This window comes from Bombus impatiens, unplaced genomic scaffold (assembly GCF_000188095.3).
Source record: "Bombus impatiens unplaced genomic scaffold, BIMP_2.2 scf_0248, whole genome shotgun sequence".
NCBI lineage: Eukaryota > Metazoa > Arthropoda > Insecta > Hymenoptera > Apidae > Bombus > Bombus impatiens.
This window is the reverse complement of record NT_176667.1, coordinates 1,556,429-1,577,474: the sequence shown is the minus strand read 5'-3', so window position 1 is coordinate 1,577,474 and position 21,046 is coordinate 1,556,429. Positions and strand designations below refer to the sequence as shown.

The 21,046-nt window shown below is 35.4% G+C and overlaps 8 protein-coding genes across 9 annotated transcripts in view; 5 read left to right on the top strand and 3 right to left on the bottom strand.

The window, feature by feature from the left end:
- The window catches only part of LOC100742663 (cleft lip and palate transmembrane protein 1 homolog), a 36,830-nt gene that overhangs the window by 12,489 nt on the left and 3,295 nt on the right, over positions 1-21,046 (bottom strand). The window lies entirely within an intron of this gene.
- On the top strand, positions 211-1,924 carry LOC100746849 (BRISC and BRCA1-A complex member 2). The gene is made up of 4 exons (XM_003488589.4): positions 211-548; positions 621-922; positions 997-1,374; positions 1,442-1,924. Exons 1-4 carry the CDS (start codon positions 461-463, stop codon positions 1,814-1,816), a joined length of 1,143 nt encoding a protein of 380 aa, XP_003488637.1. The 5' UTR covers positions 211-460; the 3' UTR covers positions 1,817-1,924.
- Positions 2,008-3,285, top strand: LOC100742424 (NAD(P)H-hydrate epimerase). Its single transcript, XM_012384277.3, has 2 exons — positions 2,008-2,375; positions 2,461-3,285. The coding sequence occupies exon 2, from the start codon at positions 2,477-2,479 to the stop codon at positions 3,179-3,181; it is 705 nt and encodes a 234-aa protein (XP_012239700.1). The 5' UTR covers positions 2,008-2,375; positions 2,461-2,476; the 3' UTR covers positions 3,182-3,285.
- Positions 3,702-6,200, bottom strand: LOC100742300 (protein LTV1 homolog). The gene is made up of 7 exons (XM_003488552.4): positions 5,997-6,200; positions 5,358-5,910; positions 5,085-5,281; positions 4,672-4,800; positions 4,416-4,607; positions 4,085-4,333; positions 3,702-3,999 (listed from the first exon to the last, which is right to left on the bottom strand). Exons 1-7 carry the CDS (start codon positions 5,997-5,999, stop codon positions 3,886-3,888), a joined length of 1,437 nt encoding a protein of 478 aa, XP_003488600.1. The 5' UTR covers positions 6,000-6,200; the 3' UTR covers positions 3,702-3,885.
- On the top strand, positions 6,448-9,740 carry LOC105680597 (ADP-ribosylation factor-like protein 6). 2 transcript variants are annotated; one of them, XM_012384278.3, is made up of 3 exons: positions 6,448-6,697; positions 9,046-9,225; positions 9,309-9,740. In XM_012384278.3, the coding sequence occupies exons 1-3, from the start codon at positions 6,520-6,522 to the stop codon at positions 9,518-9,520; spliced, it is 570 nt and encodes a 189-aa protein (XP_012239701.1). In that variant the 5' UTR covers positions 6,448-6,519; the 3' UTR covers positions 9,521-9,740. The 2 variants fall into 2 exon arrangements, with proteins under 2 accessions (XP_012239701.1, XP_012239702.1); XM_012384279.3 differs by having other exon boundaries at positions 6,450-6,604.
- On the bottom strand, positions 6,840-9,048 carry LOC100746729. The gene is made up of 4 exons (XM_003488588.4): positions 8,675-9,048; positions 8,117-8,592; positions 7,705-8,040; positions 6,840-7,634 (listed from the first exon to the last, which is right to left on the bottom strand). Exons 1-4 carry the CDS (start codon positions 8,733-8,735, stop codon positions 6,942-6,944), a joined length of 1,566 nt encoding a protein of 521 aa, XP_003488636.1. The 5' UTR covers positions 8,736-9,048; the 3' UTR covers positions 6,840-6,941.
- On the top strand, positions 9,754-11,772 carry LOC100742180 (peptidylglycine alpha-hydroxylating monooxygenase). The gene is made up of 3 exons (XM_003488551.4): positions 9,754-10,143; positions 10,359-10,574; positions 10,663-11,772. Exons 1-3 carry the CDS (start codon positions 10,033-10,035, stop codon positions 11,332-11,334), a joined length of 999 nt encoding a protein of 332 aa, XP_003488599.1. The 5' UTR covers positions 9,754-10,032; the 3' UTR covers positions 11,335-11,772.
- LOC100746610 (putative mediator of RNA polymerase II transcription subunit 26) overlaps positions 15,016-21,046 on the top strand; it is a 13,612-nt gene continuing 7,581 nt past the window's right edge. The window contains exon 1 of the mRNA XM_012384275.3: positions 15,016-15,512. The gene's annotated coding sequence lies outside the window, so the exon portion shown is untranslated. The remainder of the gene's footprint in view (positions 15,513-21,046) is intronic.

Here is a 21,046-nt window from a genome sequence, read left to right as displayed (position 1 = left end):
ACATGATTAGTTCCATAACTGCTAATTCAATACGGCTCTCAACTGAACATTGCTTAACGAAGTGTTTCCTTTGCCAAGTTCTGACTTCCTCTTATTTGGCTACACTTAGTGAATATCTGGACAACGTAGACTTTTTTATTCGTGTATACAACTAATGAGTTTAAATTTCCCCCTCGGTTTATACAAGATGTCCCTAGTCTCTAGATTCTAGATACAATTAACGAAACTGTATTCAGACGACTATATTAAAGACAAGTTCATGTGATAACGTAGTATATAAGAATATTGTTTTTCCATCCTAAACATCAGCAAACGTTATCATGTACATTTGAAAACATTTGTGTAACGATAACAAAATACTATGTGATACGCGTAGACATTTACGAAAGATTTTTTTACTATACTCACTATTTATTACTTACCGAGTATATATTAAGTTTTATAAAATAAAAGTATTACAATGTTAAACCAACAATGCGCGATTTTGACTGTCATTGACTCATATATCCAGCCACTTTTAATCCATGTTTTATCCACTGATAAACTTGGTTAGTTTAGTACATAAAATATGTTATGATAATTTATAATTATATTATTATATTCTTTTATTCTTTTATAAGGAGTTTGCTGCAAAACAATTGAGATAGATTCTATGTCATCCAGTTGTGGGAAAGTACAAGGAGATCGTTTTAAATTATCTATACCTTATGCTAAACAAAATTTAACTTGGAATGTTCTGTTTGATTCGCAATGTCCTGAAATGGGACCTGATTTCGTATTTAATGACAATACATTCCTAGCAGATATGGATGTGGATGCATTATCTGCCAAAGTACCTAGTCTTGCTAAATGGAATCCCAATGATGAAAATGCATTATTGAATGTTCTTAGAGAACTTTTATCATGCTACAAACAACATCAGGTTTGTGATTGTTACGTATAAATTTTTTAATACTGGAAGTACATCAAATTTGATAGATTCTTTTTTTAAATCAGGTACAATTACTTCAGAAGCAAGCTAGATTACAATTAGAGTATAATATGCTAATGAATTCAGGAGAAGTCAAAACAGAGGATGTTGAAGTAATATTGTTACCATCTAGTTCTAAACCAACGGAAGCTAGATTTTTAATAAGTTTATCGGTGGATGTTTCGCAGTTAGAAATTCGTACTTGTAAATCAGAAAGTGACATTGCAATGCTTCTTGTAACATTTTCTGGAACAGATTGGAGTCGTATTACTCCACAACTTTATTTTTCAAAATCTTTAGAAGAGTCGCTTAGTGGAACAGGTGAATTACATTTACCACACTTTCCATCTGACACATACCTACTACGATATATACCAAAAGTAAAAAAATATATTGCAGGAAAGGTATGTAACTTATTTTAATTTTGTCCTTGTGCTATAATAATTATGAATAAAATAAATGTTGTTTTAGGTAAACTCAGTTGTCCAAAGCTTAAAGAGAAGAAGAGATTATATAGCAGCATGTTCATTTATCCACCATAAATGTCTTTTAGAATATGACTCTATAAACTGTAAATATGTGACATTTTTGGTATGTGTAGATGACTTTTTTGCATGTGTGCACATTCGATTTCCATTTGGATTTCCTCAAGAACCACCTCTAGTTGAATTACGCTCAATATATCATTTGACTCAACGTACTGCCTACAGTGAAAGACTAAAATATCCTTATGATGTTTCATGGTCGCCAAAGTTTATGGTAGAACGGTTGTGTCAAACCATTTACTCGTATTTACAAACATTTAAATTCAATTCTATCAAAAATTGTTCAGGAAATCAAAGTTAGTTTATTATATAATTTAAATTATTTTAGTTACTTGTTACATTAACATAAATCTCTCTTTGTACATACTGATAATTATTCTTTCTAAATAAATCCATATAAAAATAAAAATAAATATAACACTACCTACTACGAGAATAACCAAAAGATTATTTTATTATTATTTAATATTAATATTTATTTTCTATATAATCGATAATAATAAAGTATTTTATACTAATAAGCGTGTAATTTTATATGTAAAATTAAAAACTTTTGCCATACACATGTGTATATATGACAATGTCAAAATGTAAACCATTGGAATCTGCTATAAATTTCAGTTTCGCTGTTCAATCGACTCATTGTCGTGTGAAGTACATGATAATCTCGAAACGATTTCGAAGGATAAAATAAAATTAATTCCATACGTACAGTTTTTAATGCAAGTGCTGAAAGATATTACTAAATAAAAATAATCAATATTTTCTGCTGAGATTAACATTTCTTTACATTAATAAAAAGAATAATCACAGTTTACTGTAAGAGGTTATATTCCTTCCCACTATACATACATATATTTGTATGTAACAAAATTAATAAATGATATCATATATTAAGGGTTATATAAAACCTTCCTTGTCTAACAATAAATTTATTTTTGGAAGAGCATCATATACCAATATGCTGAAATATTTGAATCAAACGGAAAGCATCAATGTAGATAAAGATTTATTTGAGAAATATAAGTTTAGCGTCGATCAATTAATGGAACTTGCTGGCCAAAGTTGTGCTATTGCCATTGCTCGTACTTATCCATCGCTTAAAAATTCTAAACAAAAAATTTTGATTTGTTGCGGCCCAGGAAACAATGGTGGTGATGGACTTGTTTGCGCTAGACACTTAAAACAATTTGGATATTTGCCTGAAATTTATTATCCTAAAAGGACAAATAATACACTGTATGAAAATTTACTGCATCAGTGCATTGAAAATGATATTCCCTTATTAAAGGATGATGTAGAATACATTGCTTCAAAGCAACTTCATCAATTTGGTCTTATAGTGGATGCAATATTTGGATTTAGTTTTAAGCCACCTATAAGGGATACATTTATTCCTATTATTCACCTGTTAGAAAATACGACTGTTCCAATTTGTAGTATTGATATACCATCAGGTTGGAATGTTGAAGATGGACCACCTACAGAAGGCGGAATAAAACCAGAAATGCTTGTATCACTAACAGCGCCAAAATTATGTGCTAAAAAATTTGAAGGGAAGTATCATTATTTAGGTGGTCGATTTGTACCTAAAAAATTGGATAAAGCATATAGCCTTAATCTACCTGAATATCCAGGAACTGATTTAATTCTTTTGTTAAATTAAGTCTTCATACAAACTTTAATTACTTGCATTTTTTATTACAAATATGTACAAGAATCGAAAATAAAATATTTATAACTGTTGATAAGCAGCTATATTGTTCTATATTTACAGATATATATTTTATTTTCCTTAGAAATACTGTACATATATATATATCCTACCTGTATAATAAAATAAATGTGAGCAATGTGAGTTTTTTTATTTATATTAATAATATTCGGTAGCTAGAGAAATAGCTTTCGCCTATAGCATCGCCGTGACGAATCTTGCACGCAGTTTGACATTGTTTTCGTTTCGTTTTGATTTAAATCCGTCGCTACATGTACTTCTCTCATGTATCTCGACGGCGGTTAAAATCTAACAAATTAACATTCATAAATGCTTATGGGCATAGGGATATATATATTCGCATGTACATGTAGGCGGTACATCTATGTCCCAGGTATAAAGAAATCTGGACCTCGATTCCGGACATTCGCTAGAGAAAAGTGGAACTTAAAAATAACATGGCTGGCAGAAGTAGGTCTCTAACGCAACTTTATTATCCTTGATGTTCGCCTTATTATGAACTATAAAATGTTCCTCATTTATATTTTATATCACGGATTTCGCTCCATTTCGTATATTGTAAACAATATACGCTCAGTGTGTAAAATGTTGACAAATTAATTTATTAAAAAGATATATAACAGGAAATTTACATGTTAAAGTATTCTATTTCCTTGAATATTTTGCCTGTTATTTAATAATATCTTTTCTTGGCGTTTCTTTTCCTCTTTAAATGCTTCGCTATTTGCCTTCCGTTCTATTCGCCTTTCCTGAAATTAATAACAAACAATTTTTTATTTGTATTATATGTTTTTGGCTTGTTATGTATGTATACAATTAGCATGATAATTTTACTCTTCTATATTCTTTAAGTGCACTTTTTCTTCGTTTTCTTTCTTCCGTAGTTTCATTTTTAGATCTTATACTTAATGTACTTAAGGTAGATTTCATAGTTTCTGCAACAGACTGAGGATATTTTGGCTTACAACTTTCATTTTCCTGATCAAATTGAGCCAATGTTTTAGCAGTCAATTTTCCAAGACACCCGTCTAAAACATTTTCTGGTATACCTGTTTTTGGATTGACTTTGATCTTTCGTGGATACTACAAGAGAATTCAGACATCATAATTTCACATAACAAAAGGAATAAAATAAATGAACAATTATTCTTAAGCAACAACCAACCTTGGGTTCAGAAATTAACTTTGGATGATTATAAATATTACTGTATGTACTAATAATACTTTCACAATCCCACTTATCTTTTTCTCTTGCATTAACTACAAGTTCTTCTAAATGATCTTCATCCTCGGAGCTAGAATACTCCTTTTCCAAAATTCTCACTCTATCTTTCATCAATTGTGCAACATTATCTGCCTATGAAAATGAAAAGAAATGTGCTTAATTCTCTCTATTACAAATGCAGCTACTATTAACTTACATCTTTGTTTTGCTGCTTTTCAAATTCTGCTGCACACTGAAGAACTAAATCTGAGTTTGGTGCAATATGTCCTTCAATTTCATCACAATCTAACGCGCCAATTTCATCTTCATCGTATGCTATATACATCTGTATAAATAATGATACACGTTTATCAAATAAAATGTATAAGGAGTTGGAAAAAGGAGTCCTCTTGAGTGTGGGTGTGATTGGCTATTTCTTGTAGACTCAACATAATCATAAAATCATAAAATTAAACTTACGTATTTATCGTGAAAGTATCATATATACAAATGAAACAATATAGTAACACGTAGTGGTGAGTGATAGGGAGTAGTACCACCCTTGATCCTGTGTACCCAGCAAGACTTCTTTCCAGCTATGTACAGTATATCATATCAATAAATACTTACTCTTTCAAATTTATCATCAAGAAGAGTAAGTTGCTTGTTTCTTCTTATTACGCTACTGCTCATTGAATATTCTGTAAAACGGGATTTTGTCTCTTCTTCTTTAAAGGTGTATTGAGATCCATTTAAACTACACACTTCATCTTGTTCTTCGTCGGATAATTCCAAATGCCCCTCAGATGAAACATCAGATACTTGATCTGACTCATTTAAATCATATTTTTGAGATATAAGTCAGCCATTTTATGTACATAATGTTCTCTTATAGATACATACCACTTTCTTCTTGTAAAATTTCATCATCGCTATTGATTGCATTAGCTAATTCTACAAAATTATCATCTAATTGATTTTCTGGATCATCATAGTCGAAATCATCATCCATAGCAGCAACTATATCTGGATCTAAGTCTAGTTGCAACCCTGAAACTGGAGCTGCTTTATTTAAAAGACCAACTTTTTCTTCTACATTTGAAGCAAATACAGAGGATGGTAAACTAATTTTTGGCATATTTGTTTGATCATTTGATTTTGAAGTTGTACAATCCACGCGTTCCCATTCAGCTGTCAAAGAATTAACATCTTTAAGATGTTTCAAATAATCATAATCATCATCAAAATATATTCCATATTTTCGCTGCTCCTCTTTACGCTTATTATCATCTATCTTTTTTTTCTCGAGTTTAGAAGCTTGTGTATGTCCAACAGGTACAAGCACGCGTTCTGGTGCTGTTTCATCGGCGATTAATGGATCTCTTTGTGATCGATGAACTAAATGAAATGTTACTGAATTTTTCTTATCAATGAATTTCTTTGTTTTTCCTTTCGGCTGAAAATTGTAAAAGATCAGATGCATAATGTAGAAATAACCTAATGCACAAATATGTGTATAACCTCATTAATATACTAACTTACCATTTTTTAAATATTTTTTTATTCAACAAGTTTAAAAAATTCAAAGACAGATTAATAACAGAACATTTACTTAAAATTGCTTAAAGATTTAATTCTACAATCACTGTTCTGATCACGATAATGCATATAGATTTGTTCTATACTATTTTATATGACTGTAGTTCCGAGCGAACGCGGAAGCATGCGATTTACAAGTAGTTCTCAACCAAGTGGGGAAAATAGTATTTATATACACATCATATACATATTTAAGATGTAACTGTGTATGTGTACATGACATGACTGTGTACATGATAACTAAATACATTAGCATCGTAATTTTTATACAGTTTCTATTTAAAATAACAAGATGATAATAAAATATGCCATTTATATTAATAAATTACATATAAATATACTGGAAAATGAATGAGATACATTTATCATGTTTGAGTCTATTGTTGTCTTCCCTACCAGTCATTGTTATAGCGTTCACTATTGATATTCGATAAATACGTGACAAGCCTTCAAGGGAATACGGAAAATGGGGCTATTTGATCGTTTAGCAAATCTTTTAGGTTTTAGGAAAAAAGAAGTAAACGTTTTAGTAGTGGGCCTTAATAATAGTGGTAAGTCGACGGTCATAAATAATTTCAAACGCGAGGATGACCGTTGCATAGACATAGTACCCACTGTTGGGTATAATGTTGAAAAATTTTCATGTAAGTTAAATAATAACGAGTGAACGACATTCGATGTTGAATTGATGTGCTTAAAGCCACATTTCTATACTATTACTTGCACTAGTTGATCTGATGGAGCACTAATTGCCGGTTAACGTAATAGAACAAAACAAATATATTATATTTCAAATAAGATTTATTTTTAAATAATAGATATATATATGTATAAGTAATATAAACAATATTTTGTAGATTCTATTAGGTAAACTATGGAATATTCATATTACAGAGATTTCTTAATCTTTTTAATTCTATTATGAAGCACATTGTGCTTTGAACTTTGTGATTTTGATTGAATTAAAGACTTCACTTTTTTTCTCATTTTTCTTTGCAATAATTTTACAGGTGTACGATTCTGAAGTTTATCTCTTTTAAGTTTACTTGTTCCCACAACATTCAAATTATTTTCACTTGCGATATCACTAATATCAGTATTAGTCGATAAATTGACATTAGAAGAATGCTGTTCATTTTGACGTATTGGAGTACTGGTAACTGGTTTATTTAATTGTTCATTTATTTGCTTATCTTTCAATACGGTTGCATCAGAAAGTATAGTATTAACATTATTTTGTAATTTTGAGTCGTTCTGTAAATTTGATTTGACCTTCAGTTTTGTCTGTTTTAATTTCTTTTGTTTTGAATTATTTACATTAGGTATTGATTTGATAACACTAATATCTTGCTGCCTCACAGACTGTTTAATATTTTGCAATCTCTGCTTCTTACTTTGTAAGGGGACAGAACTTTGATCAGCTTTATATGTACTTGAAATGTTAAGAAACTTTTTTTCTTTCGATACTTCTTTCTTTTGTCCTTTTTTTACCTCCTCTTTCTTGCTCCGAAGTATTAAAGATTTCCTTTGTGGCAATGTAAAACTATCTAAAAATCCTTCTGTTTCCAAATCGCCCAAAGGCTAAAAATACAAATGATGTTTTTAGTTGAATTTACAATTTTTGCTAGAAGAAATTAAAAATTTTACATACATTTATATCCCGTGGACTATCTTCGTTATCTTCTTTTGCCCATGTAAATGCTTTCATATCCAATATATTCTCAAATGCTGTATGTAAATCAAATATCTTAAAACACACTAAAGATGATTTTAGATGGTTTCGAAAGTTTTTATGTAGTCCATTCTCTGTTACCGAATCTATCTCAATTTTGTATGGCCTGGTTTCATTAATATTATATAAGAGATATATTATTATAGTTATATATGAATCAGTATTTTCATTATGCACCCTCATCAGTTCTAAATTAATTTGGGTATATCCTAAATTTGTTTGTAACTTACAGTTTTTTATATGAGAAATATTATGCTAAAAATTAAAATAGATATTTAATATTTTGTTTCCAACCGTTATGTAGAAAAATAAGTTCATAAGCTATATGTACCATCAATGTTGTGTATTGTTCTTGTCTTATGAAATAGCAATCTATATACTGTTTACAAATTTTCAAAAAATGAGGTACATTTTTTAACTCATGGATAGGAAAATCACATATCACATCCTGTAAGTCAATACCCATTGGCATCACCCATTTTCCTAAAATTCCTTTATATTGATCATTCAAAATTTGTACAGCAAAAACATTATTTTTGTCATATTTATTCAAAGGTGAAAAATTAAACACATGTTCCTGTTTTGAGAATTTGACACAGTGAAAACCGGAATATCTATATAATTCGGACTCTAATTGTAAATTGATATCTTGAATTTCATCGGTTGTCAGGCACTTGGTAATGTTTGAATGAACACATTTAGTGTTCCCAAATTTTAATATGTCCAAACTACATTCAATTTGCAAAATTATAGATTTCAATTGATGTATTTGGGTTTTTAATCTGCTTTTCAGTTCATCTATAGAGCCTGAAATTGAATGATACTTAATATATTATCTTCATCACAAATGTTATAGGGTTAGATTTTTTTAGATGAACGTATAGCTTACTATTATTTTCGTCTGAATTTTTTTCATTAATAACATTTTCTAAAATATTATGTACTTCCATACTTTTTAATAATTTATTTACAAGTCGACTATTACTTTTAAAGACTATCGCGTCAATATATCTCCATTATACTTCTCTTCAGTGATTCTCATTTATTTTAATATATAAAATATAAATGATGGTGAAGGAATAGGTGGCGCCCCATAAGATGAATAATATGTACATATTTCATTATATGCAATAATGTATTTATTGAATACACATATGTACATTTACGTTTCTCGTAAATCAATATTACCTCGTTATTTTATACTGTTCTTTATAATCGCATACCATAGAATACTAATAATACATTTTAACATGTTTTCAGTTAAAAATATTAGTTTCACGGCATTTGATATGTCAGGTCATGATCGTCATAGACCATTATGGGAACATTATTATAAAGATTGCCATGGTATTATCTTTATCATCGATAGCAGCGACAAATTACGATTGGTTGTTGTCAAAGAAGAATTAGATATGCTTCTCCAACATCCAGATGTAGCTGGTATATATTATTTCCTTACTTTTTCATATTGAATATTGTATGTCGTGTTTTCTTTATTGAATTTTATTTATCGAATATTATAGGACGTAAAATACCGATTCTCTTTCTGGCAAATAAAATGGACTTGCCTGATTCTTTAACCACTGTCAAACTTGTTGCTGGGCTTGGTCTTGATCGTATACAGAACAAACCCTGGCATATACGAGCGACAAATGCAATTACTGGAGAAGGTTTACAGTTAGGCATAGAATGGCTTACAGATCAAATTCGTGACATATATATAAATAAAAGATAAAATAAATTTAATGTATCCGATGCTTTAATGCTCGTGAAAGTTAAGCAGACAACAAATTAATTGATTATATAGTCTGTTTGAAATTCGACATTTAAATATTTCAGACAGCGATTTCATGAATGAAATTGAAATAGAGAATGAATGAACATTATATACTCACGTGACTCTAGTCATCAACGAATCTGTTCAATAATAGACGAATGTACATATGTACATTGAATTATATTTGTACCATAATTCGTTCACACATTGCTCGATAGCAATGATTATTATTTAACTGTATTATTTTGTAAACTGTGTATTTCTGTCGATAAATTTTACTATACATGCAATAAATTTATGCATCTCTGATAGATGGCGTTTCCAAATGCTTATTCTACGTCAGAAATTATTTGTGCGTGGACTATAAGTACTGTGACTGTGTGTGATATCGATTGGTGACATTTGACAAGACGACGTGGATTTCTTAATTAATGTAATTTAATATAATATTTCGAAATATTGACAAAAAGATGAAGGGAGATTTCACGATTTATGTTTTATTTACACTTTTATTTAAATTTATAAAATGTAACAGTGTAAATAAATATGCATTGCTTATGCCGAATGTTACATCAAGTAGGGTAAGTAAATACAGAAATATTTAGAGAAGTAGTTTTGCATTTAACTGTATATTTCAAGATACCAATATGAAATATATTTTTTTATATGTGTTTAACGACGTTATAATTAATATCTTTCTCGTTTTAACGTTTCAATCTAATGCTTAATTTATGTCAAGCAAATAATATAGGAACAATACAAAGAAATAATGATAACATATTTTCCTTATTTTTAGGAGGAATTGTATTTGTGTACCCCTGTTAAAGTAGATCCTTCCCAAAATTACTATTTGACAGGTTTTGAACCAAATGCAATGGCAGGTGTTCATCATATACTTTTATATGGTTGTGGAAAACCTGGTAGCTCAAAATCAGTATGGAATTGCGGAGAAATGGGACATGGTATAAATAATAACGAAGATACAATCGTTCCCTGTGCAGAAAATTCTCAGGTATGTAATATAAAATGATGTAGAAGAATAATTTAAGAATTTAAAGAGAAATATTATAAATATCTAATTATATTATCATTTTATATAGATATTATATGCCTGGGCCAGAGATGCTCCAACATTAATTTTACCAGAAGGGGTGGGTTTCAAAGTTGGTGGGGACTCCTCGATTAAATATCTAGTTCTGCAGGTCCATTATGCGCATACTGCAAAATTTCAAGATGCTGGCACTGACGACTCTGGTGTATTTCTCTATTACACATTACGTCCATTGAATAGATTAGCTGGTGTTCTCCTTTTGGGAACTGGAGGTGTTATACCACCTCGAAGTACAACATACATGGAAACAGCTTGCAGAATAAAAGAGAACAAAACTATTCATCCTTTTGCATATAGAACCCATACTCATTCACTCGGTAAAGTAGTTTCTGGATATTTGATAAAACCAGATTACACTTGGATAGAATTAGGCAAAAGAGATCCTTTAACACCTCAAATGTTTTATCTTATACATAAAAATGTTTCTGCTGAACAAGGTGATCAAATAGCAGCCCGTTGTACTATGCATAGTACACGTGATAGTTGGACATACATTGGTGCTACTAAAGCTGATGAAATGTGCAATTTTTATTTGATGTATTATGTTGAAAATGACGAACCACTATCTATGAAATATTGTTTTACCAGTGGTCCTCCTAATTATTATTGGAAAAATGCTGGTCTATTTAATATTCCTACTATAGAGGCATCTAGTTTATAATGTAATATCGATTTTAAGTGTCCCGGTTAAAAATTGGTACAGATATGAAGCTGTTAATCAGGCTGTATACGGATGAACTTCTGAAGCAGAAGTATCCGTGCGATGCCGAGTTAATAATGAAAGTACTTTATCTATTTGTTACAAAATAAAATTTGTTTTCAGATTTAAGTTGACATTACTCGCACTTTACACAGTGTGTTGTGTATTATTATTTATTACTTTTTGTTATTAATAGTTTGTATACAAAAAAGAGTACTTAATTAGCTTTATACAAGTATACAATGTACACTAATGTTTTACATCCAACTGTAAAGAAAACAAGATTTTGTATCAAGCCTACTATCGATCAGAACGTTTCTAATGTACCTGCCGTTAATTTCAATTCATTATTATTGCCCATGTACAGCGAGAGAAGAAATATCTATTACTCCAGAGAAACTCTATCTTTTCTATTAAAAGTCTTTAATTCAGTATAATATAATCAACAAATATTAACTAAAACTATGGCATCGGTGATATTTTTTGCCATATCTATGAACCATATACATGCGTTAATATAAATTATCTCAGTTAATATTTTTGAAAATTCAGCGATGCTTCGAAAATTAGAAGAAGAAGACGTCACTAATAATTAAACGTGATAGAAAGTAAAATATTTTCACAATATGATACCTATATCGTATTATGATTATGATGTGATTTTACTTTATCTCTAGGTGTAGCAATTAAAACTTATATTGCAAGTTATACAAAAGATGCAGAGATGCATTTCTATGAATATTCATTTAATAATATTGTTTCAATACATTAATAAATCATGCATATATTATAAAATGTCTCAATTGCATAATTCTCATTTCGCTTTCCTTTCACGTTGAGCATAGGGATACGGATTGCAATTTTTATCACTATAGTTTTATAAATACATGCAACAAAAGTGTTTTGCAAAGTTTATTCTCTTAAGATTTAGTTCTCTTGAAAAGTATGTCGATAACCTTGGTCGTACGTTTTTGGAAAACAAATGAGCGGAGAAAGTGCAATGAGTATATAAAAGAATCTATTGATGTGGTCGAGCACTTTCAAAGTTACCGATTCTCTACTCGCTAAAGAAACGCACGATATTTCACCGATTTTAAGTTCTGCATCGTTTTTCGTACTTCCATATAGGGCAGAACAATTTACACGAGGAACATCCTAATTCATTCGTTGTTCCGTGGAAAGAAAGTTAATACGTGTTTTCGCTGTTTTCGTCGAAGTTGGGCGGAGAGGCAGTTGGGTGAATTCATTTTTAATTATATTTCAAACTTCTGAGTTAATCATATTGATTTGTAAAGTTATTACGTGTAAAATTAAGACCGGTTTCTTTCTTTACATCGTTTATACTTCAGTGCGCTCTTTTTCTTTTTTTGAGAACGATTTAATATCAACGATCGCGCGACTTTGTTACAAAGAAACAAAAAGAAACGATGTAATTTGCTATGAAAACCAAGCGATTCCTTTTGAAAAGTTGCATACATAAATTTATATCGTATAGTTGTTTTCCCATTATATTTACCTACGATGTAGCTTCCTTCCTTTCGTACGGGTGTAAAAGAAGTTATATGTCGATGCTGCTATATACAAAATCACAATGGATTTTTATGCGACAGAGTAAATTAATTATAGATTTAGTTCTATGAAAGTAATTGATTCCACGATGAAGCGTAGTATTGAAATAATACGTCGCTGTGAAAGTAAAATTGACTCGAAGCCACGGTATACTTTATATTTCCGGTTCTTAAACGTGTTCCTTCATATATGACGACTTACGACTTCGTTAGTGGCTTGGTTGTTTCTCTTCAAACTTAAAAGCTAATAAAGGTCAGGAATTAAGCTCATCAACAGGAAAGAGAATGTTGTTAGAACAAGAACAAATACGATACAGCGCGTTAGCCTATAACGTTAGATATTTGTGCGTTAACATACATTTTTCCATTAAACAAAAATAGGACGTTGTCGAGATCTGTTAACTTCTGGTTTCATCAACGATTATTCAAGAAAGTTACTTAAGAATATTTAGTGTGATAATTGCGCTGAATTTTTTTGAAACGAAACCTTCAACTTTCGTTTCAAACTTCTTAACCTATAACATCGAAACGAAAACGAAGTGCATTCCGAAAGAACTGAATTGTTGTAACTTCTTAACCTTCTTCTTCCTTCTCTTTCTTCTTTGTCCTTTGTAAGGATACGTATCTTATCCTTTATACGAAACTAAAGACTATGATTTTTTTTAGTAATATTTATACATATATATGTATGAACGTGGGACGCGCTGATCATAACAATCAGAGTCCAGTAATGCGTCAATGAAAACAGCACGTCACGCGCACATAAAAGTATCATCGTTGGTAAAAGCATGTCTCGTCGTTAGGAAAGCGACCGAAGCACATGCAGCCCGATCGACCATACATATCCTCTGCAGACAACTTCGAAAGTAAGGCCTCGATCACGTTTTGTTCGAAGCAACTTGGGGCACGAACCAAATAGATCCGACTTAAGTTTTGTTTCTTTCGTTTCTCTCCCCCTCGCTATCCCCCTTCCACATTTTCCTTATTTCTTTTATCGAGCTCTATTTCTCATTGTCGATCGTAAATTACGCTTCGTGGATCTTCTTGCCTTTCCATTCCGCAAGAGGAAGCGATATAACCGAGTTATATACAATAAAGTCGAATTACGAATCGCATTTTTCTTTTAAAATTCAACTCGGCAGATTTCCATTTCAGAAGCGGCCACCGCCTTACAGTTAATTAATGCGCGAAAGTCTACGATCTAATTGAACCGTGTACTTGGATCGTGCAAATTTTCTTAAAGGCAGCCGTCTTATCGGTTTGATTTCGCTACACGTATAGGTCGTATGAACCAGATATTACTGCAGACTAGAAGTCCGATTAAGCTTTAGATTCGAAAACATATCTTGCCCATTAACGGCAAACGAGGCTACATTGCGTCGAGTCGAACGCGCGTATTTGTCAATGTGGCACATCTTCGAAGAATTCTAGCGAGAATAGATACGCGTTAAACGCTCGGCTTTCCTTCGATAGTATTTTTGTATGCTGTACATATTTATTTCCCCCTCTTTTTTCTTTTTTCATTTTTTCTTTCTTTCCCGTTCTATCTCCTCCTCCTCCCACCCCACCCCCCTCTCCTCCCTCCCTCGCTCGTTTCAACGCATCGCTTTATACACGCTCGCTCAAATTCTTCGATTCTATCGATAAGAACAATCGATACTTTGTGCCTTCGATCTAGCATCGGACGATCTAAGAGATCGCAGAAGACGGTGTAGAACTATCCTTGGAAATTTATCCCAGGAAAGTTTAGTCGATACATTATGCGTAAAACTGGGGAACGTTTGGAGGATACGGGGTTGTGGTTGCATCGCATGGAGGGATGCATCGTTATGGGGGATGTAGCTGGACCCAACGTTAGCGATAACTCTGCCGAGTGCAAAATCGGTGGTGAGAGAAAAGAGGGTGATGGGAAGGAGAGAGAGAGAGAGAGAGAGAGAGAGAAAGAGAGAAAGATAGAGAGAGAGAGAGAGAGAGGCACGTGGGACAAGAGAGAAGTCGCGATTGGTTAAGTCGGTTGGAAAAGCCCGTCTGACTCCTCGACCGGCCGGCACTTTGCTCAGTTCTCCACTGCGCTTCGAACGAACCGGAGCTTTCGCTAAACAAATCCGACGAGAGTCTCGTTACTTTTCGCGATTTTTCGGTTATATCATACATATCCACGCACGCACGAACATACACGCACACACGCACGCATACGCACAACTAACGATCGATCGTTTGATTTCGCAGTTCGCTTAAAACAACTCGGTTTGTATGTTTATCGCTCGAGAAAGATAATCTTCCAAATATTTCTCGTCGAAGAAATTTGTCTCGTCGTTTCGGTCTTATTTCTTGTCTTGGTTCTCTTGATTCCTGATCCTCGTCCGTTACCCTTGCCGGTTTCTAATCGTTCAAAGACAAAAGAAAAGAAAACGTAACGAAAACGAGAGAGATTACGGAGGAAGAGAAGCTATGCCCGTGAACGAGAAAACGTCGTTAGTTTTTGTTTAAGGTTCCTCGATAGATTTACAGCTATCGCTTCCAAATAGAAGGGATTACTGGTACAAGGAAAAGGGATTCGCTACAACCGCGGTAAGTTTTTTCCATTTCTTTTCATTGTTCTCGTTTCTGCGTTGAATAGTACGAGCGAAGAACCGACGAAGCGACATGTAGAACGAATACGCTATGCGTATAAAAAGAGGAACGCTTAAAACGCATCTGCAACATACGATCATATTCGTTTTACGCATTCGCCAGCTTGATGTTCGAACGTCGAAAACTGGACCATTCCATTGACAAGACGGATGTGAAACGTTTGAGTTTTAACGAAAGATTTCTCGAAACAGCGTAATGCCGCGCGTATACAGCATGCATACAATTTGTGCATATACGAACGAAAATGAGTTCACACTAATGCTACCCATTAACAGGAAATTCGTACCGCGACACGCGAAACCGTTGCCACCGAGGATTCGTGAATACCGTAGGTTCCAACTTATCACCGAAACTTGACTCAAGAGGGGCTTTGATTTAAGCACGATTTTTGAATTTTCTTTATACGTAAAAGGTTACCGTTCTTGTTCGTTTTACTTTTCGCATGATTTGACCGTTTCCATCGTTCCTGGTCTCTTCGAGAAAATACGTTTAACAGAGAAGCGAAGCTTGTGCGAGGAACATTACGGTTTCTGTACGCAATTCGTCCACGTATAGCTGTCACGAATTCGAAAAAACACGTTACAATAGCCACGTAGAACGAAATAGTCTATCGTGGGAGAATTTCAATTATAGGTTATACGAACCGAAAGGCTCGCACAGCATCGAACGAACCGCGGTTTTCTATGCTCGTGCAATTCGTGCGATTGTACGCTCTTTAATCGTTTCGGTTTACGGGTGTACTTATCGATTTCTCGCGCTAACGCGATCTCGAATTCAGTACTCAAAGCCACCTTTTCATCGACGTTAATTATTTTCCACGTTTACTTAACTTAAGAAGGAACGTCATAGGTCTATGAATACGTTGCTAGAGGATCGTGCCTATGCGCGATTTTAGATTTGACGATTAAATTGGAACGAGAGACGCGCAGAGAAGCGAACAAATTTTGACGGATCGAGTTTCTCAGACATTCTAAGTGTCAAGAGGTGGAACTCTACGTTAGTTGTTTAAACTCGGTTCATCGCGTACCCAGTTAGGGTTTCTGCAACGCGAACGTACGAATTCATCGGCGAACGAATGGAAATTTCATTAATATCGAATCACGCCGGAAACTGTGACATAGACTTGGCAAGGCTTTTACTGAAATCAACTTTTTCATGCGAATCAGCCTAAACAGCGTTCGCGGATAACACATATAGAAACTATTCGAACTAGGTCGCCATCTTTTTTCCTCTATTCCGCAATACCGTACTCGGGTATCCAATCCCCGATTGGACTGTTGGCGCGCGCGAAATTACATCTGTGTCTTTCATCGACATTCAGGAAGAGTGCCAAAGTTTCTTCTCCGTATGTAGCGTGCTCGCTTGCAAGAAACCGCTCTTCCATCCTCAACATCCTATTCTTTCGATCGATGATGTTATGTACTTGTTATAGGTTATATTCCAAGACGATTACGCTATTTCAAATGCGAAGCGTTTCACGTTCGCAACTGTCTCGATGTTTAACAGTTACACCGGTCGAAAGCCCCATCGATTTTCTTGGAAACTAATTAAATGCGTTTCGACTTAAACATATTACGCGCGTACTACAGCGGCTGAGTACAGGTATAATCGAAACACTTTTCAGTAATAGACTCGCAAATAAATTTTCGATACGACAGGATATTGCATATACATGTGATTCATGATCGCATCTACGTACACGCAGATACGAAGTGTTCTCGTTCTTCTTCTTCTCCTCTGCGAGTCTCCTACGAGCACGCTGCGTATGGATATCTTTCTTGGTAACCAAGAAACGGGAGCGATGCTTTTGTCTGCGACGATCTTCGTAAAGTCAAAGAAAAATTGATAGATATTCTTGTATCGTTGACGCGCTCCTACTTTCTGTATATAACTCGATCGAAAGATTCATATGGCAAGAACATTTTCGATATCTAAGATTCGAGGTTTAAGATTCAACGAGTCGAAAAGTAGAAGAGACGGGGAAAGATCGTTGGAAAATATTAATCTTTCTATGCACACGTTTATGAAGATGCAATAAAATATCTGTGATGTTAAGGAAAAGAGAAGCAGAGAAAGCTAGAGCCACGGGAGGATTCGATATTTTACGAATAACGAATTTAATCGAGCAAGAAAGTTTTATTTTATACTGCGCACCTTACTACGTCTTTTTTCTTTGACAATAAAAAGTATCGATCGATATCCAGCGAGCCAGGGGAAACGCAAATCAAGAGCAATTTCGTGAAAAGGTCCATCGACTCTCTCGTGATTTTAACACGATGGCAGACTCTTAAATCGTTAATCGTCTCGATCGAAACTTCGCTCGCTATTCGATCAAAGAAGTTTTATAAATTTCGCGAGAAGGGACAAGAAATCAATATATTCGTTTTTTTTTCTTTCTTTTTAACAACAGCGTCATGCAACTATAACCATACTCGACGACCTAAATTACGGATTGCAGGCAAAGAATTCGCTGGAAAAGAATACGAGCGAAAGAAATACGTCCCTGTCTTGTTGTCGTAATTTATTTCATGGGATTGATGCCGTTCACGGGAACCCATAACTTTCGTTATTTCTCCAATCAGGCGGAAGACCACCTAGAAAAGAACCGGTGAAATCCTCATCGATGTAAGGAGCGAACACATGTAAATCGCGTGACCCCTATTCGGGACACGATTCCAACGGAAGTACAGAAAATCTTTACGAATTATACGGAACTACTATACGTACTTTCTTCTTTTAGGATCTCTGTATTAACGCTTCTGGCCCCCTCCCCTCTTTCTCTTTCCCCCTCTCCACTGCCTTGTGAAAAGAAAGAAAGAAAGAAAGAAATCAAAGACACGCAAAATAGCGTCGTATAGTGGCAATCGATCGATCGTGTGTTAATTCAATGAGATTTTTACGTGGACGCGTAACCAGCGAAATCGGTGTTACGTTAAGCAACGACAAGGGTTCGATCGGTTTCTCGGATCGAATTGTCAGCCTTATCTCGACGTCTTGACGGGCAAGGTCCGAGGTCTGCGGGCCGACTACTTTTTCTCGCTTTTGCGGGCTTTTATTGCTCGCGCTACGTCGCGTCCAGCCGATCGGGAAAGATTCGTGGGACAGCGTTTCGGCACGGTTTCGCATGAGTATCCCGTACACAGGAGAGGCAACCACGATGAAAATTTCATCGCACGCGAGAGGAGGAGCGGTAGCGGGACCGAACGGCCTGCATACGTAATACACCTTCTTAGCTAATATAGGCCGGTTTCGTTTTGGGGCCACGACTCCCCTCGCGGCCCCCTTGCCGATGTGTCTCGTTAAAGTCTTGTTTCTCCTTTCGATGAAAAGAACAGCTGTTTTCGTTCTATCGGACCCCTCGATCTTCGCATTTTCACCACGCACCATCTCGCCTCTGTTTTATTTTCACGACATCCGCTAGACGTCCACGATGCGCGCTTACTCATCGGCTGCAATTACGATCACGATTGTCTCGCTTTCGTGCAGCGAACACTTGCATTGCCTTGCCTCGCGATGCTCGGCCTCTACTCGCTCGGCTACTAACCTCGATAGGTAATTTCTCAACTTCAACATCTCGAGATACCGAGACAGCACTTTCGTTCGAACGCGGCGATTTTGTTCCCCGGAAGCTGCTGGTCGCACAGGCCAACTTCAACGTCGATCGTCCGATTCCCCCGGATCAACGTAGCTGGAACGTGGGACGTGATCGTGCGACGATACCTTTACACACTAATACACGGCACACGGAAATTTTACAGGCATTTACAGACGCGTTCACACGCGCACGATAACCTTGTGTGGTCCGCAGGAGAGAGATAAAGTGAAACCATGGGGCCACGCTGTCTCGCGAGCCAACCTCGATCTCAGGGCCGTTCGCGCCGCACCGTTTCTTCCCGCTCCGGTTTTCATCTGCCCTTCTCTTTTCATCTCTTCTCTTCGTTCCTCTCTTTTTCTCCTCTCTTCGTTTCTCTTCTCATTCCTTCCCTTACCTTACCTTACCTTACCTTACCGTACCGTACCGTACCGTACCGTACCTTAATCTTACCTTGCCTTTCCTTTTCTCTTTCTTCTCTAGCCCTCTAAATAACAGCTCCGTCAATTCCCATATATTACACCATGATAGTAAAGTTTTAACAAATCATCCGTTTGTTGCTCTTCCTCCTCCAGATTCTCCCCCTCCCCCTCCCCCTCCCCTCCCTCTCGATCTCAATCTCCGCGCTTTTTTGCTTTATCGTTGAACCGCGTGCAACCAACAAAAAGTAATTAAGGGCACTGATGGCTACAATTTTCTGTTTTTGGCACACGGTGAAACAGAAGTATATTTTCGAGATACCGGTAAGACGTAATGTGCACTACATGGTTAGTAAGTAGGGACGGTTCGATGGCGGTCCGTGGATAATTTTTCGCACGACTGGAACGGTATTCGAACAACCTTAATTTCGCTCTAATTTTTTCCCCGCTAATTACATAAGTGCGCGAGTATTTCTTTAACTCGACTTCTCGTAGGTTCGTTGTAAATTCGATTTCTGTAAATCCGACGATCCGCCCGCGACGTTTTCGTCTTCGCGTGTAACCGCAAAGTGTAACGTACGACCAACCAAACGAGTAAATATCAGGCGCGAGCATTGGTCGTGCGTTGTGTCGCGATCGATTTAGAAAGTGTTCGCGACGACGCGTTTTGTTATTCATCGAGAGACGAACGTCTCGTTTGGTGTAGCGCGAAAGCCAAACGCGGCTCGACAATCCCAACGGTCTATCGACGGTCTCGCGAATCCATTCGGAACGAATCGGATCGGGGAGGTGCGTTCTATAGTAGCGGAAACGATAACGTCGCTATGGACGCGCTCAGAGTTATCGCAACGTCGATTAAACGTACATATTTATATATATATACGTAGTTGCCTTCGTAACGCTGTTGGAAAATTTCGGATGGACATTGTTTGTTACGTTCGATCGGAGGTTCAAGGTCGAATCACGGCGAATCAGAAGGCGGCATCGTAGAAGGCGGCATTCTTTGCTTGTTCGTTCATGCTGGCCACGTTCTTTCTTTGGGAATCTTATTCCAGCGACAGAGGGGAGAGAGGATCTCGGCGCCCGGAGCACCGTCTACCGTTACCACGTGTCTCTCTCTTTTTTTCTCTCGTCCCTCGTTTCGATATACATACATACGTTGTACCACGATCGCACGTGCAAATACCATGGAAACCGCTTCCAGCGGACTTTCTGAAACCTGTGCATTAACAAACATCCCTTCGTCTCGACCTACTACTGTCCGTTTTTCAATTAAACAGCGCCGACTCTGATATCAGGATAGAGATTAGGAAGTAAACGCGACCAAGGGATGACGATGTTCGTCGTTGTGTGACTGTGCGTGTCGTTACAATGATTTGCACGTGTTTCGGGTGAAAGTATTACCATCGCGTCGTATCGTTCGACGCTTTTGAATCCGAATTCACGGGCGAGTTTCGCGC

Excerpts from the sequence above, each read along its gene's own strand:
- LOC105680597 (XM_012384278.3), top strand. The coding sequence starts at position 6,520 with ATGGGGCTATTTGATCGTTTAGCAAATCTTTTAGGTTTTAGGAAAAAA. Across the intron at positions 6,698-9,045 it reads TAATGTTGAAAAATTTTCAT|TTAAAAATATTAGTTTCACG; the intron begins GTAAGTTAAATA and ends ACATGTTTTCAG. Across the intron at positions 9,226-9,308 it reads CCAACATCCAGATGTAGCTG|GACGTAAAATACCGATTCTC; the intron begins GTATATATTATT and ends CGAATATTATAG.
- LOC100742300 (XM_003488552.4), bottom strand. Across the intron at positions 5,282-5,357 it reads AATTTTACAAGAAGAAAGTG|ATCAAGTATCTGATGTTTCA; the intron begins GTATGTATCTAT and ends TAAATGAGTCAG. Across the intron at positions 4,000-4,084 it reads CACTTAAAGAATATAGAAGA|GAAAGGCGAATAGAACGGAA; the intron begins GTAAAATTATCA and ends TATTAATTTCAG.
- LOC100746849 (XM_003488589.4), top strand. The coding sequence starts at position 461 with ATGTTAAACCAACAATGCGCGATTTTGACTGTCATTGACTCATATATC. Across the intron at positions 549-620 it reads TTTATCCACTGATAAACTTG|GAGTTTGCTGCAAAACAATT; the intron begins GTTAGTTTAGTA and ends TTCTTTTATAAG. Across the intron at positions 1,375-1,441 it reads AAAAATATATTGCAGGAAAG|GTAAACTCAGTTGTCCAAAG; the intron begins GTATGTAACTTA and ends ATGTTGTTTTAG.
- LOC100742180 (XM_003488551.4), top strand. The coding sequence starts at position 10,033 with ATGAAGGGAGATTTCACGATTTATGTTTTATTTACACTTTTATTTAAA. Across the intron at positions 10,144-10,358 it reads CGAATGTTACATCAAGTAGG|GAGGAATTGTATTTGTGTAC; the intron begins GTAAGTAAATAC and ends CCTTATTTTTAG. Across the intron at positions 10,575-10,662 it reads CCTGTGCAGAAAATTCTCAG|ATATTATATGCCTGGGCCAG; the intron begins GTATGTAATATA and ends CATTTTATATAG.
- LOC100746729 (XM_003488588.4), bottom strand. The coding sequence starts at position 8,735 with ATGGAAGTACATAATATTTTAGAAAATGTTATTAATGAAAAAAATTCA. Across the intron at positions 8,593-8,674 it reads AAATTCAGACGAAAATAATA|GCTCTATAGATGAACTGAAA; the intron begins GTAAGCTATACG and ends ATTCAATTTCAG. Across the intron at positions 7,635-7,704 it reads ATAGTCCACGGGATATAAAT|CCTTTGGGCGATTTGGAAAC; the intron begins GTATGTAAAATT and ends TTGTATTTTTAG.
- LOC100742424 (XM_012384277.3), top strand. The coding sequence starts at position 2,477 with ATGCTGAAATATTTGAATCAAACGGAAAGCATCAATGTAGATAAAGAT.